The sequence below is a fragment of the Oryzias latipes genome, chromosome 6 (assembly GCF_053564925.1).
Source record: "Oryzias latipes strain Hd-rR chromosome 6, Olatipes_Hd-rR_3.1".
Taxonomy (NCBI): domain Eukaryota; kingdom Metazoa; phylum Chordata; class Actinopteri; order Beloniformes; family Adrianichthyidae; genus Oryzias; species Oryzias latipes.
In genome coordinates this window covers 13,622,724-13,637,661 of record NC_136242.1, presented here as the reverse complement: position 1 = coordinate 13,637,661, position 14,938 = coordinate 13,622,724, and the positions used below count along the sequence as shown (strand labels likewise).

Genomic DNA, 14,938 nt, shown 5'->3' with positions numbered 1-14,938 from the left:
CTGATAAAACAATTTGGACGAGCTCAACAATGTTTGAGAATTCCAGAAAACACTGAACGTAACGAAGAGTATGAAACTCCTGAGTGACGACTTTGAAGGAAACTTGATTTAATAAATCCTATTTAGTTTTATAATTTTGTTTTTAACCTGTAAAGCTTTTTGTGTTGCTGCTGCATGAAACTGCTTGATAAAGAGCGTTTCAATTTGAATCACATTTGTCCAAACAAGTTCATCGGTGTCGACTTGATACAAATTTAGGAAAAGAAGACATTAAAAAAGACAAACTTAAGATGTACGGAGTCAAACTGGTTTAGAACAAGTTTAAACCAGTAAAACTACCCGATGGCCGCCAGAATGAGACAACTCAAATGTTATCGAACATCAACAGCACTTTGAGGTGAAATGGAGCACAAGATCCACAGGTTTACACTTCAGTATTCAGTTTTTATTGCATAGTTTCATTAATCTGTTACCTGTTCTTCCTGAAATCACTGTTCCCCTTATTAAAGTCATCAGAACAAAATTGCATAGTCCTATAAATGTAAAAAATCCCATGAAAAACAGTGAACTCGTCAGTTTCTGTGGAGCCACAAGCAGCTGGAGTGAATAGAAAATGTTTTTTTCTGCATCAGAGAACAAAGCAAGTTTATGTAAGAAGATAAAAGTATTATATAAAAGAAACATTTAAAACAATTATAGCTCCATCCAGAGAGACAGAGGCAAAAAATAAAGCTATGGAATTCACAGGCTCTCAAAAAAAGAAAAAGAAAAAAAGCTTCTTTGGTTTGAGAGCAAAAATTCACAAAATAAGGTGGTTTGGTTCAATTACAGTACAAGGCAGTGAATACTCAATCTCAGGCTGAAAATGGGATCAGTCAAGAGCTAGAACCCCTTAATGCCAGAATTTATTTTCAGCAATGAATAGAAAAATTCACCTCCATTGGTTTTCAAGTATGAGCTAAATGTAGTTAGTTTGGGGGCTGAAATGCTCCTTTTTTCCATATCAGTAGGCATCAAGGGGTTAAATGTGTAAGGTGCTGCTTTCAATGTTCTCATTAGAAAATACACTCTTTCAAAATAAAACTGCTACATTAAGAAAATATTATTCAATACATTAAAATTGTATTTAAAAAATGTCATCAGTAACTGGTTCATATTTAAAGTTGGAGTTGTGTTTTTTTTTTTTGGCTATTTCAGTTTAAAAGCGACTTTTTTTCTTCTTTAAGGGTTAAAGACAAACGTTGTCTTTCAAACGGCTACGATCTCACTAGTTTGAAGCCTTGCCCGGTGTCCAGTATGGCAGGTGGGCACCAGTTCAGCTTCCATCTTTTCAGACATTTCAGACAAAAACTCCAAATCCACAGCAAGTCCAGGCTGCCGCACCACAGAGCCAGCTGAACCACAGGAAAGGAGAACCGGGGGAAGGACCCGCTCAGGTGGTTGCTCACGTCGCTCCCCGTGGGAAGGTGCAGGGTGTAGTCGCTCCAGTGCTTGGAGAGGCCGTACGCGGCGGAGACGGGCCTGCCCCGCTCCGACCACTGGATGTTGCTGCTGGGGTTGCAGTTGTACTCCACCCACTGAGCGGTGAAGTCGCCGAGCTGCGGCGGGTCCTGCAGCTCTACGTCCGTCGCCCTGGAGAGCGTGGCCCCCTGCACCGCCGCGTACGCGCCCTCCACCTTCTGAACCTCTTTGACCCACGGCAGCGAGTTCTCACAGTCGAGCACCAGCACCAGGCGGGAGCAGAAGCTGCCGTTCTTCTCCCTCCACCAGTCCAGAATCTGATGCAGGTGCAGAGTGTCCCCACCTGAAGATAAACACGGTTAAGAACCCCCGTCAGAGCAGGACTCCACCGCTGAAGCGCAGCGCCGCTCACCTGCCAGCGCCCACTCTCCGGAGCGGTGCGTGTGACCACTGTAAAAGATCATGTACGTGTCGTGGCGAGGTCCGTCCGGGGTGCGCAACTCAAAAAAGGCTTTGATCTTGGCCTGCAGGGCCTCGAGGGTCAACCCGCTGGTCGAATAGTCGCAGCCAAAGTTCTCGATCAGGTGGTGGGCGAAAAACCGCTGCACGTTGTTCAGCATGCCAGTGGAGCGCTTGTTCAGCTCCTGCACTTGACCCGGGGGCAGGAGAAGGGGCTGGCCGTCGGGACTGCAGAGGAACGAGTGTTTTAACGCGTGAAGGGCACTCCAGTCAGAGATCTGTTGGGTCGTTTCTAATACCTGCAGTAGTTGGTGGGGATGACCACGGCGTAGCCCACACAGGTCCCCCCCAGAGTATTCCCCAGCTCGTAGAAGAGGCCATGGAACAGAGACTCCAGGGGCAGGATCAGGAGAAACATCCCTGTGAACAAGGCGCTGCCAGCCTGCAGAGACAACGGAAACTGCTGCAGACAAATCGAACCACATGTTGGAAATCTCTCGAAATGTTCGATTCCTCTCACCTGCAAACAGAAAATGGCGATCACAATGCTGGAGACCAGAGTGAAGACCGCCAGCCGCCCTGAGATGAGGCAGAAATGTCTCAATCCCTTGGAGGCCATGACCTTGTCCAGACTGGTGTCCTGGTAGTGGAAGAGGTGCTGGCAGTCGCTGAGTTTGGAGTGGAAGCCCCACAGGGTGATCAGGAACAGCACGTGGCAGGTGGCCCAGAAGAGCAGAAAGACCAGGAAGCCCGGCAGGAGCATGTACCACTGCGGCTGGTCTGCCATTATCCAGCCGGTCAGGCTGATGAAGAGCACCTCCACCCCCAGGAGCGGCAGCAGAGCCAGCCGGCGCCACAGACCCCTCCACAGCAGGAAGGACCGCCAGCGCTCCGTCACGGAGAGCCCGCAGAAGTAACAGTCCAGCAGGGGGTCGCAGATCAGCCGGCCGAAGAAGCAGGTCAGGGCGAACGGGTTCGGGGAGATCCCCAGGTTTTTGAAAAACATTTCACCTGATAAGACTCCGAAGAAAATCAGGTTGTATAAAGCCGCAGGGGCCCTCATTCGAAGCACGGCCATGACGGCGGCGAGCGCCGCCACGAGCGCGAACACGCTGGCGCACGCGCGCAGCGGCATCAGCGTGCTGGCCACGGCGAAGCCCCCCAGCTCCATCCGCTCCGCAGAGGTCAGGAAGGCGGGACGGTACCTGGTGCTTCCGAGGAGGCGCTCCAGCAGCGCCCACAGGCACCTCAGAACCACGCTGGCCAGCAGCAGGTAGTTGGTCGCCTGCTCCTTGCTGGTAAACTTTAGGTTGGGCGCGCTCGCCAAGGAGAGCAGACCCAGTAAAAAGCCATACCACAGGTGCAGGAGGCCGAGGCTGAACCGGTCCAAGTTGAAGAAGTAGTACAGAACTCCGGCTACTACCAGGACAAACACCCCCAGGACCAGAATCACCAGGTAAATGCTCTCGGAGGTAGCGTCCCACCGCGAGTACAAACCCCAACAGAGGGCGATGAGCAGGTTCAGACCGGACAGGTAGCCGAGCCACCGAACCGACGACCGCATGCTCACTTCCCCGTTGACCTCCTCCAGCCGGGTCATTGCTGCGTTGAGACAATGGCTGGTACAGTACCGAAGAAAACGACACATTTTCACGGGGAACGGGAAATGTAAAGAATGTTTCAAAGTAAAAAAGAAAAAGTTAATTGGTCTGAGTTTTGACAGAAACTTTAGCTAATCGCCCTGCTGATGACGGCGGTTAGCTTAACTTAACCGCCGGCTCTGCATCCTGAAGTCGGACTCGTTCGCATCGCGAGGACCGCAGTTGGACTCCTATCTGATGTCAGAGGCGGTTCGGAAAGACTGCGAACCGAACGGTGTCCGAACAGCCGCTGCGGATGTCGGAGACATGGTTACTCCAAAAGTTTGTTCCGTCAAAACTTGGAAGTCAGATCGAGTCAGACGCCATAACTATTGTGACTGTACGGCGTGCGCGAAGGGTCAAAAAGTCTTGGGTTGTGTACGAAAGCGAAAGAGCCAGCGGTAGAAACAGATTACGTCGTTAAAATAGTTTACCTTTTGAATATTGGTAGGTAAAATAGTAAAACTCTAAGAGGAATACTTTCTGCAAATTAATGTGTAATTTTAATGATTCAGATTGTAAAATAAAGGGAAAAGAGTTCATCTGTATGCTCTAAAACGTTTTATGATTTATCTGTTGTATTATGCATAAAGGATATAATGAAGTTGTATATATTGTTGGGTTACGAAAATGTTATATGATTAACAAATATGATAGCTTTTGTCTTATTTATCACAACCCATTAGATCAAATAATAGGTAAAAAGTTTTTTTAGAATAAAAATGTTAGAATTTTTTATTCTTAGAAGAAATCCACGATTAATTTAGCAAAATCGTGATATAGATAGTATCAATTATAGTAGTTTAACTGGGAAAACATCTGGAGGGCCTGGTTAACTGTACAAATGACACTTGGTCATTACAGTTATCCCTTGTGCTATCTTAGATGACCCCACCCTTACTTTGACGTGTTCTCCCTACCATGACAAAGGTGGACAAAGGTGGATGAAGGTGGAAAGATTTCTTGTAATCCATGGACACCAGTGAAGATCACAAATCATTGAAGAAAAAAGGTTCAGAGCACTGTCTAGTGGGTCTAGATGACCCAACTCCCAATGTTAAAGTGCCTAGGATAGCACAAGGGTTACAAAGTTCACAACAATAGTAGTTTAGGATGAAAATATGACATGTGTTCAGAGGAAAAAACAGCTTTTTGTGTCAAATTTGATCCACACATTTATAACATGGTATAACTGTACTATTTGAAGAATCAAACATATAGACCTTTAGAATACGCAGTCCCTTTAAAAGACAACATAACATTAGATGAGCCTTTTTCATATTTAAGCTTTAAAATTAGCAAACTTTTCCCGCTAAGTGTTTTTGAGATTTTGAGAAAGCAGCCAGTTTGAAAAGAGCTGGAAAAGCACTTCTACTGCCCTCTAGTGGAGTGACGATGAACTACAGGGCAGAAAACTGTAACCCTTGTGCTATCCTAGGCACTTTAACATTGGGAGTTGGGTCATCTAGACCCACTAGACAGTGCGCTGAACCTTTTTTCTTCAATGATTCATGGATTACATGAAATTTTTCCACCTTTATCCACCTTTGTCATGGTAGGGAGAACACATCAATGTAAGGGTGGGGTCATAGGATACAAAAGTTTGGGTCATGCTAATGAGATAAGAGTCTCAGAAATGCCTGTATTAGATATAATAGGAATGGTTCCATAGGGTAAAATCAACATTAGTCACCATTATTTGATTTTATGTAAAGATGTGAATATCTTAAGTTTTATTGCACATAACATACAAGATGGAATTTTCAATTGAAAGAATGAACAAATGAATGAATACAACAAATAAAGAAAATGAAGGTTAAACGTTTAAGGGCTTTTTTTGTTTGTTTTTTAGGAAACAGACCTGTGAGGAAGTTGATGGGTGTCATAGTTCAAAAAGAGAGGATTCAACATTTCACTTCATGTCAAACTTTATTACCTAAATGTAACCCAGCCGTGTTGGGTTCAGAAATGTTTTGGTTTCTTTTCAGATACAAAGAAAACTTTGGGGAACTTCTACAGCTTGATGAGCAGGTCTGATGTCCTAACTCTACACTTTCCAGTCTGAAGGAGGCTATGCAACGATTAGAATCATGTTGACTTTTTATTTATTGCAGCACTTTCAACTTTCCTTTTCCAGTTCCATACTTTTCTTTTTCGTTGACGTTTTTCAGGATACAGAAATGCTGAGATCATGATGGAAAATATGCCAAAGCAACAATCAAACTCTCTATAATAAAGACAAAACACTGTTTACTCATTTGATGATTTTTGTTCTACTACAACCAGCAATTTCCCACAATACTTAATAAAACTTTAAAAAGTAACATTGCCTTATGGGTAAAAGTAATTGAATGTATTTTAACCACCGTCAGGCCTTCAAACCTTTTTGGTTTCTAGCTGATTTCAAGAAAATAAGCAGCTTTCTTAACTGCTGCTTCTTTCTTGACTTGAAACCCTTTAGTACACATCTGCAGCACTGGATAGTCAACACAAAAACAACACAACTTATACATCACATTCATTTATCACAGAGAAATACAACCGTCTGATGTGCACACCTTGTTCTGCATGGATGAAACGGTGATAATGAAGAAAAATAAATCATGCAAATGGGCCAAAAGACTGGAAGACAACAAAAAAGAAAAAAAAATAGAACTCATGTAGTCTCAAAATGATATAGAGAGCACAAACTTTGTACACCTACACTGTCTTGTTCCCTTAACACAACAGAGGAAGATCCTGTCAAACCACTCATTTTGTCCAAAACTGACATAAAAATACAAGGCACCTTCGTCTGAATGGGATTGTTTTATTGGCCAGTCATCGACTATTATTAAGAGCTAAAAGGACACATTTGCTGGGGCCCCCCCTGGATTAGGCAATAAAGTGCAGGCCACAAAAACAGAGTCCACTCCTTCATTCAGACCCACAAACACACTTTCACTTCACCTGGTAGTGTCCTCAGCTGAAACCGTAGCAGTTTTGTCAACTCCACGCCAGCCTTTTCTTCTGAATGACTCCCTATTAGAAAACTACCACTTAGTGCAAAAATTGGTTCGATTTTTTTAAATGAAAGGACACAGGTGAGGGGAAAATGCCACCCACTCCCACTGGTGTTTTTCTCTTAAAATAAAAGAAATGTCTATAATCTAACAAAATTTTGTCAGAATAATGAGTGAAGCCCCCCCAAAAAAGTACCTATTTAACATTTGTACCTTTTTACACATGAAGTAAACAGTTACATTTTCACAAAAGTAAACCAGGGTAACACTTCTTCTACTGTAGGATTCTAAAATTGCTACAAATACTAATTTTTTTTTTGTAAAATCTACAGAAGTCATTCAGTTCAAACAGCATCATCACAGATTTCACAGGTTAACATCTGACTAAAAGTATGGAGTATATTTTCCATTTAAAAATGATTTTTTTTGTCTAAGTAAACTAAAAGCACATCAATAGTCTGCTGCATGACAGTGACAGAAGCGAGTGCAGCCGTCCTTCCAGCCTTCGTGGCCTCTCAGCTTGTTGTTTTTGATCAGCACTACCTTATTCCAATCTAGACAGAATGTTGACGAGCCCATTTGGACTTTTCGAGAACGGTTTGGGAAATTTGCATTACAAAGGGGGGTCAATTTCCAAATATTAAAAATAAAAAGGAGAAAAACCTAGTTATATATGAAAATAGATCCATCTTAGTGTCAGCATGTGCAATTTTTACTCTTTAATGGAGTGTGGATATGAGAAAATAATCTGTAAACTTTTCTCGGTCACACTGTGCAAATTGCATTTTCTCGGGAGAAAAAGGGGGGAGAAGGATGCAGCAGGTTTGAATTTGGCAGCGCAGCAGCAGAAGGGGGGGTGCTGGTTCCGTCTAGCTCTGGAGCAGTATGGGGTCGTCCAGCTCTTGAAAGCAAGGTACAGAGCTGCTCTGGCTCTCCCCGGAATCCGAATCGTACGGCGTGTCCGGCAGCTCGTTGAAGCTCCACGCCAGCTGGTCGTCCTCGAACTCGGAGCGTGACTGCGCCGGCACGTCGGCGCAGTCCTCCTCCTCGTTGGAGTTAAAGTCCTGGGGGATGTAGAGCATCTCGGGGTAGTTGCGCGACACCAGATCACTGCTTGTAGCCAGGGACACCTTCCGGAATGCGATGAGGTGCATGTGGGAGTACTTGACGTATTTGTAGCGCTTGAAGCCCAGGGACTCCACCGCCACCCGCCAGCTGCGCATCATGAGGGCGTGGCGGTTCTGGTGGGAGGAGTCAGGCGTGATGATGAGCAGGAGGCCGTGCAGCTCCAGCAACTCGTGGGCTTTCTTGCAGCAGATCCAGCGCTGGTACGGCGAGGGGAAGTAGGAGAGGAGCAGGGAGAAGACCACGACGTGGAACAGCTGAGCGGGCAGGGCGTCGATGGGGTTGTGCAGCTGGCGGAGGAAGGCTTCCACTGCATCCCCCGCCAGCTGCAGAGGCTGCTGGAGCTGAAGGTTGAGGAAGTCACACTTGTAAACACTCTGAAAAGACACAACAAACAAATAAGACACACAATGCAAATGATTCGTAATTCATAAGCTTTAACCACGCACTAACACGCACATACGAGTCATCTCTGCTGGTTTCTAGCCTTGTGTCCTACAGGCCGTTAGTTAGCACACAGGCAGGACGCCTCACACCATGGGCGGCCATGGTGCAGCGCTAGGACTGTCGACCCATGATCGTGATATTGCAGGTTCGATTCCCGCCTTGTACACCCATGTGTCGAAGTGTCCTTGGGCAAGAGCTGCCACCGGTGTGTGAATGTGACTATGACTGTAAAGCGCTTTGGGCCTTCGAAAGAAGGTAGAAAAGCACTATACAAGTATACCCTATTTACCATTTTTATGTGATAAGAAAAGCGTAAAATAAAAATAAAAAACATACATAAAAAAGACCCAAGAGTTCTCACCTCTACTGCAGGCACGATGTCGATTCCAACGGTGAGGAATTCATCAAACTTCAGGAACGGGTTGAAGCAGCTTCCAACATCCAGAAGGCGCATTTTGCCCAGCTGGGAGATGGAACTGAAACGTGGGAGAGGCATCCGTGGGCAGACAGTCGCATGTAAAGCATATCACATAGAAGTACAGCATTTCCTCGTTTATCGCAGGAGTTCTGTTGCAAAATGAATCGTCTTTGTTTTTTACGATCACTATAGATGGTTTAAGGCTGTAACCCCCCCCCCCCCCCCACTACACACTTCACCCACTTTTCTCATACAAACATTTTCACACTTTTCTCTCTTGTATGAGGTTCCACTTGGATGATCTCTTTCACAAGCGTTTCCGGTGGTCTTTCAATTATGAGGCTTTTAAGCAAAATCAGAAAACCTGTGTTGTTTTCTGGGACTTAGTTTCTGCAGAGCAGCAGGAGCTCATTAGAAATTTAACTCTGAGCTGTGGGCAGCTCTCCTGCTGGCTTACAGCCCCTCACAACCCCAACGTAACAAACAAAAATGGCGATCAGAGCTATCCCATCAGTTTTGAGCCAGAGGCAAAGACGTCCATAGATCTAGTAGTCTGTAAGTGAAAGCGGAGCCAGGAGCTCGTGGCCTGCCCAGCACATTTTTTACAGTCAGGACCATAAATATTTGGACAGAGCACATTCTTTTTAATTTTGTGTCTTTAAATTACCACAGTGAATTTTAAATCAAACAACTCAGATGCCATTGAAGTGCAGACTTTCAGCTTTTATTCCACGGGTTGAACAAAAAGATTGCATACAAATGTGAAAAACTAAAGCATTTTTTAAACCCAATCCCTTCATTTCATGGGCTTATAAGTAATTGGACAAATAAAATAACTGAAAACAAAATGGTCATTACAAATATTTGAAGAAAACCCTTTGTTGGCAATGACAGCCTGAAGTCTTGAACTCATGGACATCACCAGATGCTGGGTTTTCTCCTTCTGAATGCTCTGCCAGGCCTTTACTGCAGCGGCTTTCAGTTGCTGTTTGTTTGTGGGCCTTTCTGTCTAAAGTTTAGTCTTCAACAAGTGAAATGCTGCTCAATTGGGTTAAGATCAGGTGACTGACTTCAAGAATATTCCACTTCTTTGCTTTAATAAACTCCTGAGTTGCTTTGGCTGTATGTTTGGGGTCGTTGTCCATCTGTATTCTGAAACGCCGCCCAATCAGTTTGGCTGCATTCACCTGGATCTGTGCAGACAGTATGTTTCTGAACACCTCAGAATTCATTGGGCTGCTTCTGTCCTGTGTCACGTCATCATTAAACACTAGTGTCACAGTGCCACTAGCAGCTATGCACGCCCAGACCATCACACTGCCTCCACAGTGTTTTACTGATGATGTAGTGTGCTTTGGATCATGAGCTTCTCCACGCCTTCTCCATACTTTTCTCTTGGTAGAGGTTGATTTTGGTTTCATCTGTCCAAAGAATGTTTCTCCAGAACTGTGCTGGCTTTTTTAGATGCTTTTTAGTAAAGTCCAATCTAGCCTTCCTATTCTTGAGGCTTATGAGTGGCTGTTGATTTTGCCACTCCTAATACTTTAGCAATTTCTGGCATGGTTTTTTTTCCTGTTTTCTCAGCTTAATGATGGCTCCTTTCACCTGCATGGAGAGCTCCTTTGACCGCATGTTGTCTGTTCACAGCAAAATCTTCAAAATGCAGCACGAGTCCTCTAATCAACTCCAGGCCTTTTATCTGCTTCACTCATAATGACATAACAAGGGAATTGACCACACCCGCCCATGGAACAGCATGGACGTCAATTGTCCAATTGCTAACAGGCCCATGAAATGAAGGGATTGAGTTTAAAAAATGCTTTAGTTTTTCACATTTTTATGCAAACCTTTTTGTTCAACTCATGGAATAAAAGCTGAAAGTCTGCACTTCAGTGGGATCTGAGTTGTTTTATTTAAAGTTCACTGTGGTAATGTACAGAAACTAAATTAGAAAGAATGTGTCTCTGTCCAAATATTTATGGTCCTGACTGTACGTCACAAAAAAGCTGCTGGTCCAACAACATTTCTTAATCTGCTCCTGATTCACAACAGTTTAAATAAAGAAATACCCAAAAATTAAAATTTGAAATGATGTTTTTTATGTGTATCTTCCATCATCAGAAAATGTCACAAGAACAAGAAGATGTTAAACACAAAAAACACGATTTTCATCAGAGTGCATCTTTAAACCCTCTTAAAGTTCAGACCTTGGCGGAAAAATAAGTGCAGTATTAATAAATTATTATGAAATAATGTACAGGAGACACAGCACTGATCGGGTTGATTGATTAATTATACAGCCAATCAGGACACAGAACAAAATCCACGGTTATAGAGAAAAAAATGTAAAAAAAAGCAAAAAAAATTGAAAACCCAGCATGATTCTAAAATGTGAGACTGACTGGTAAAGGGTGATCTAGCTAGGGACCATGAAAAAAATCATATTAATATAATATTGTAAATGATGTTAAAGCCAAAATCCCTTGGGGTTAAATGTTCGTATCTGGCTGCAGGATTGCTGTTCTTGTTTTGATTTGAACCTTTTAACACCAGAGCTTAGCTCCAGTGTTGGCATACTTTAACTGTTTACGCTATGAACGCAACTCCAGCAGCTTCTGATGTGGAAAAAAAAATATGCGCCGATATGCAACACTGTACGGTAGGTGAGCGCTGACACAGTCTTCGTACATCAGCGGATTCTGACGTGAAGACAAGCGGCTTAGCGCTGTTGTGTTGCAGCGAAGCCGATGTGAAAAGACGCTTTTCTCTGCATCAGAATCTGCTGATTGGCGTTGATCAAAGAGTGACGGCGTGTCAAAGGGCGTGTGGGTTTTGAGGCGTTACCGGCAACATCTCAGGTGTTGAAGAGTTAAAGCACCAATTCAAAACCAGGGCTGATTTTAAAAAGCTTGACAAAAATCCAAAAAGAAATGTGAAAATATAAAATTATAAAAGAATATTTCAATCCTTTTCTGCTCAACCTATTGCACCAGCTAATGGTCTGTGTGAGTGACGAGCAGACTATATAATATTCCTCTGGGTGTTAGCCACTGTATTCTGTATCTTTAAGTTTCCTAACATTTCATTTATACAAAGGCTGTTTTGACTTCAACCTACCTGGGGATGGCGCTGTGTGCTTGAGCATTCACAGATGCTGCAGGCGGGTTTGCGCCCACCTTGGCACTCTTCTCATCCTTTTCTAAGACTCTCTTCACCCCACCCTGCAGGAAATACTCCTGACAGACGCTGAACGAGATGAGAGCAAACCCGTTCAGACGCGCAAAAAAACCTGGATCAAAAACCTAAAGCGTGTTCGGTCACCTGCGACACCACTCGATGCGGTTCTCTCCTTCACAGTTTTTGGTCCAGTGGTTATCAGCGAGATTTTTCATGGCCAGCGCGTACTCGCTCAGCATCTGCTCGTCCTCGCAGTGCTCACGCCAGATCTTTTCGAAGTCGCCCACTGAGGAGAGGAAAAGCACAACAAGATTAGAAGAATTTGCATTCAAGGCTGTACAAATTGGCTGATGTAGCAGAATAGCCAAATCGTATGGTGCTTTTGATTAGTCATCAAAAAATGAACCCACTTGCCAGCTTTGGTCATCAGTTTAGAGCTCAAAACATGATTTCACTTCCTAGAAAAGCTGCTGATAAGCTTCGCCACAGCTCCGAGTACTTTGATGCTTCAACACAGCGCACATTGCTGCATGAAAGCACAAAGGTAGCACTGTTCTTCAAAAAATTTAAATAAAATCCACCTCAGAGCAACAATGATATCCCACAAAAACTTCTCATCCAAGCAGCTCAGAAGCAGACAGCCAGTGGCATAAGCAAACGCGTTGATTAGAGAGAAATCCCATGACCAGAAGGGAAAAACAAAACTCATCTGATTTGTAGAAACGAGAAGCCAACGAGTCGATTGGTGGTAAACAGCGGTGCTGTGGAAGCATGACCACGCGATTCAATGCCAAGCCCTCCAGATCATGCTTTACTTATTAACCAATCATGAGGTCTGTGGGGATTCCTGTAGTCTTCAAAACAACCAGTTTCTCCTTCCCAGAATGTTTTAATTGACACATTTGACTTTGTGATTCATTTTAACAATCTGATAAAGGAGCATAGAAAAACCTGACCTCTTTGGTTTAGCTCCACACTGGAATTATAGGAGTATTGTTGCCTTGTTTACCTGTTTCTATGCTGTTGAAACATTCTTTCTGATTCTTGCTTTGCAATTTAATGATAAACAATCAGGAATGTATGCTGAAACCGTCTTAATTCATTACATTTATAGTTTTTGAACCAGAAAACTGAATAAAAAAACCAACATGGTGAAAATAAGCCCCTATTAATATTAAAAAGGGAGGGGGGGTTTAAAAATTTCATTTTTTTTTTAAGTTTCTTTCCTTTTTATCACAATTCCCTTAGGAAGATGCATCCTTTGTTTGTAAAGATGGAAAATGAATAAAAGCACAAAGGACCACGGTACATTTTGAAGACTAGATTTAAAAATAAAAACATCATATTGCTCTCAGAAGTCATGCACAGAATGAAGTTCTGCACCAGTGCTGTAAAGTTTATCTGATGTCTTTGACTGCTGATGATGGTGAGCTTATGTAAGTCAGTGCTGCCATGCTGCAAGAGGGGGTTTTCCAAACTTCCCATCTAGCACAAACCCAACTAGAAAATAAGACACTTAGCGGCAGACAAACATGCACAAAGGAAACCAAAGTCTTAGGCTGATATCTTCTTGATGTGGGGGTTTCAATCACTTTTGTGTACGTATGTGCACCCACAGCCACACACACACACACACACACACACAACATTGAGTTTGGTGTTTACGTTTAGAAGGATTATTCCAATCCTTTCCTTTCCTGACAAGCTGATCATTATTGTTGTTCCTGCTATACATTTTCTTTATGTTTATCATATGTGACACACATACATCAGTCTATATGTGTTACTGTTAAACCACATAAACAAACCACCGAGATCATTTCTCTAAAGAGTAAAAATCAAGAACCAAAACTTACATCTCCCATTTAGCACAGAGGGTGCAGAGGTAACCTACTAAAAGTAAAAGCTCAACATAATATGTCATTTAATTAAATTAATTTAAAAAAAAAACAAAAGGGAAAATTACATCACGTAGCATTAGCTAAATGCTGATTAAAACTGAATAAGCAATAATAATACAATCATTGCAAACCTTGTAATTACGTCACTTACCTTCCATAATTGATCAAATGGGAGATTCTGTCTGGATTTTAAACAGTCTGTTGTCTACCTCAGCTCCCATAATGCATTGCTCATATAAATCCCTGTCATTCAAAGATATTTTAATTTTAAATCAGTCTACAGTCGCTTTGGATAATTATTATTTTTTAAAATTAAAATATATTCAGAGTTAAATTAAAATTGATAAATCAGATGTCAAAATATTACTGTATTGCAGGCTTTAATAAGACAGAAAATACTCTATGAACATGATCCGATTATTTTATTGACTAGACCAGAGAGGCGGTATAAGTTATTCATTTCCAACAGATAATGTTTGTAAGAGAGAATACACAAAGATTAAACACAGCCCAATGGCCAATCCAATGCCATTATCAAGACCTTTTTTGCTAAAGCCTCTTTCAAAGCACTCGCTAGCTAAACATTGGCTAATAGACAGTTAGCTAAGAAACGATGCCCCAACGTGCTATGCATTTGATTAAAAATGTTTTGAATGTTAAAACGGTGTGCATACGTGAGAAGATTCGGTGTTGTTAGCCACAGGGCTGCAGTGCCACAGAAGGGCCCAACAAGAACAAGCTGCTTACCCTCTTTGTATTTTCTGCGCAGTTTCCTGTGGACGTTTTTGACGAGCCCCGACAGCTTCTCCTGCTCCTGCTTGCACGGTGCTTCATGCGGAATCAGCACGTAGGATCCCTCCGGGTGGCAGTCCGTCTCCCCTGTCTCTACATTATCCCTGGGATTCATCGCTCCGTTCCGCCGACGACGCCTCCGCTGACCGCTTCTCTTTTTCCAAACTGCAATCCGACCGGCCAGACACCACCAGGCAACAACGCGCAAGACGATTGGTCAATTTTGACACACATTCTGGGGAACTGACAGCCTGTCGTCCAATCACAGCTAGAGAAAGGCCTCCTCCCTCGACTGCGTGCTGCCATGAGGCATTTAGGTGAACTCGTAAATTTTACAACTTTTAATGTAGTTATATTAAATCGAAAATGACAAAACTTACTGAAGATATAAAATTGAGTTTTAAATAGACATTTTTTCTTTAGTTTTAACCGATTTAAGTGCTTTTGTGCTCATTTTGGAGACAATGAAGATACATTTCATTTTGGATTGAAAATCCAAAACGAGAAGGTTAATTC

At 43.0% G+C, this 14,938-nt stretch overlaps 2 protein-coding genes across 3 annotated transcripts; both read right to left on the bottom strand.

The window, feature by feature from the left end:
- Nucleotides 1–423: 423 nt before the first annotated feature.
- On the bottom strand, nucleotides 424–5,364 carry tmem168b (transmembrane protein 168b). Its single transcript, XM_023955645.2, has 4 exons — nucleotides 2,441–5,364; nucleotides 2,220–2,362; nucleotides 1,874–2,148; nucleotides 424–1,804 (listed from the first exon to the last, which is right to left on the bottom strand). Exons 1-4 carry the CDS (start codon nucleotides 3,566–3,568, stop codon nucleotides 1,257–1,259), a joined length of 2,094 nt encoding a protein of 697 aa, XP_023811413.1. The 5' UTR covers nucleotides 3,569–5,364; the 3' UTR covers nucleotides 424–1,256.
- A 106-nt stretch (nucleotides 5,365–5,470) lies between these two features.
- On the bottom strand, nucleotides 5,471–14,663 carry samtor (S-adenosylmethionine sensor upstream of mTORC1). 2 transcript variants are annotated; one of them, XM_004069486.5, is made up of 5 exons: nucleotides 14,378–14,663; nucleotides 11,874–12,015; nucleotides 11,670–11,798; nucleotides 8,496–8,610; nucleotides 5,471–8,064 (listed from the first exon to the last, which is right to left on the bottom strand). In XM_004069486.5, exons 1-5 carry the CDS (start codon nucleotides 14,535–14,537, stop codon nucleotides 7,432–7,434), a joined length of 1,179 nt encoding a protein of 392 aa, XP_004069534.1. In that variant the 5' UTR covers nucleotides 14,538–14,663; the 3' UTR covers nucleotides 5,471–7,431. The 2 variants fall into 2 exon arrangements, with proteins under 2 accessions (XP_004069534.1, XP_011474186.1); XM_011475884.4 differs by lacking the exon at nucleotides 14,378–14,663 and adding an exon at nucleotides 12,140–12,350.
- Nucleotides 14,664–14,938: the final 275 nt, after the last annotated feature.

What these genes read in the sequence shown, in the direction of transcription:
- tmem168b (XM_023955645.2), bottom strand. Translation starts at nt 3,568, where the DNA reads ATGTGTCGTTTTCTTCGGTACTGTACCAGCCATTGTCTCAACGCAGCA. An exon ending in TCGCCATTTTCTGTTTGCAG is followed by an intron (nt 2,363 to 2,440) that starts GTGAGAGGAATC and finishes TTGTCTCTGCAG; the next exon opens with GCTGGCAGCGCCTTGTTCAC. An exon ending in ATCCCCACCAACTACTGCAG is followed by an intron (nt 2,149 to 2,219) that starts GTATTAGAAACG and finishes GTTCCTCTGCAG; the next exon opens with TCCCGACGGCCAGCCCCTTC.
- samtor (XM_004069486.5), bottom strand. Translation starts at nt 14,537, where the DNA reads ATGAATCCCAGGGATAATGTAGAGACAGGGGAGACGGACTGCCACCCG. An exon ending in GCGCAGAAAATACAAAGAGG is followed by an intron (nt 12,016 to 14,377) that starts GTAAGCAGCTTG and finishes TCCTCTCCTCAG; the next exon opens with TGGGCGACTTCGAAAAGATC. An exon ending in GCACACAGCGCCATCCCCAG is followed by an intron (nt 8,611 to 11,669) that starts GTAGGTTGAAGT and finishes CCCACGTTTCAG; the next exon opens with TTCCATCTCCCAGCTGGGCA.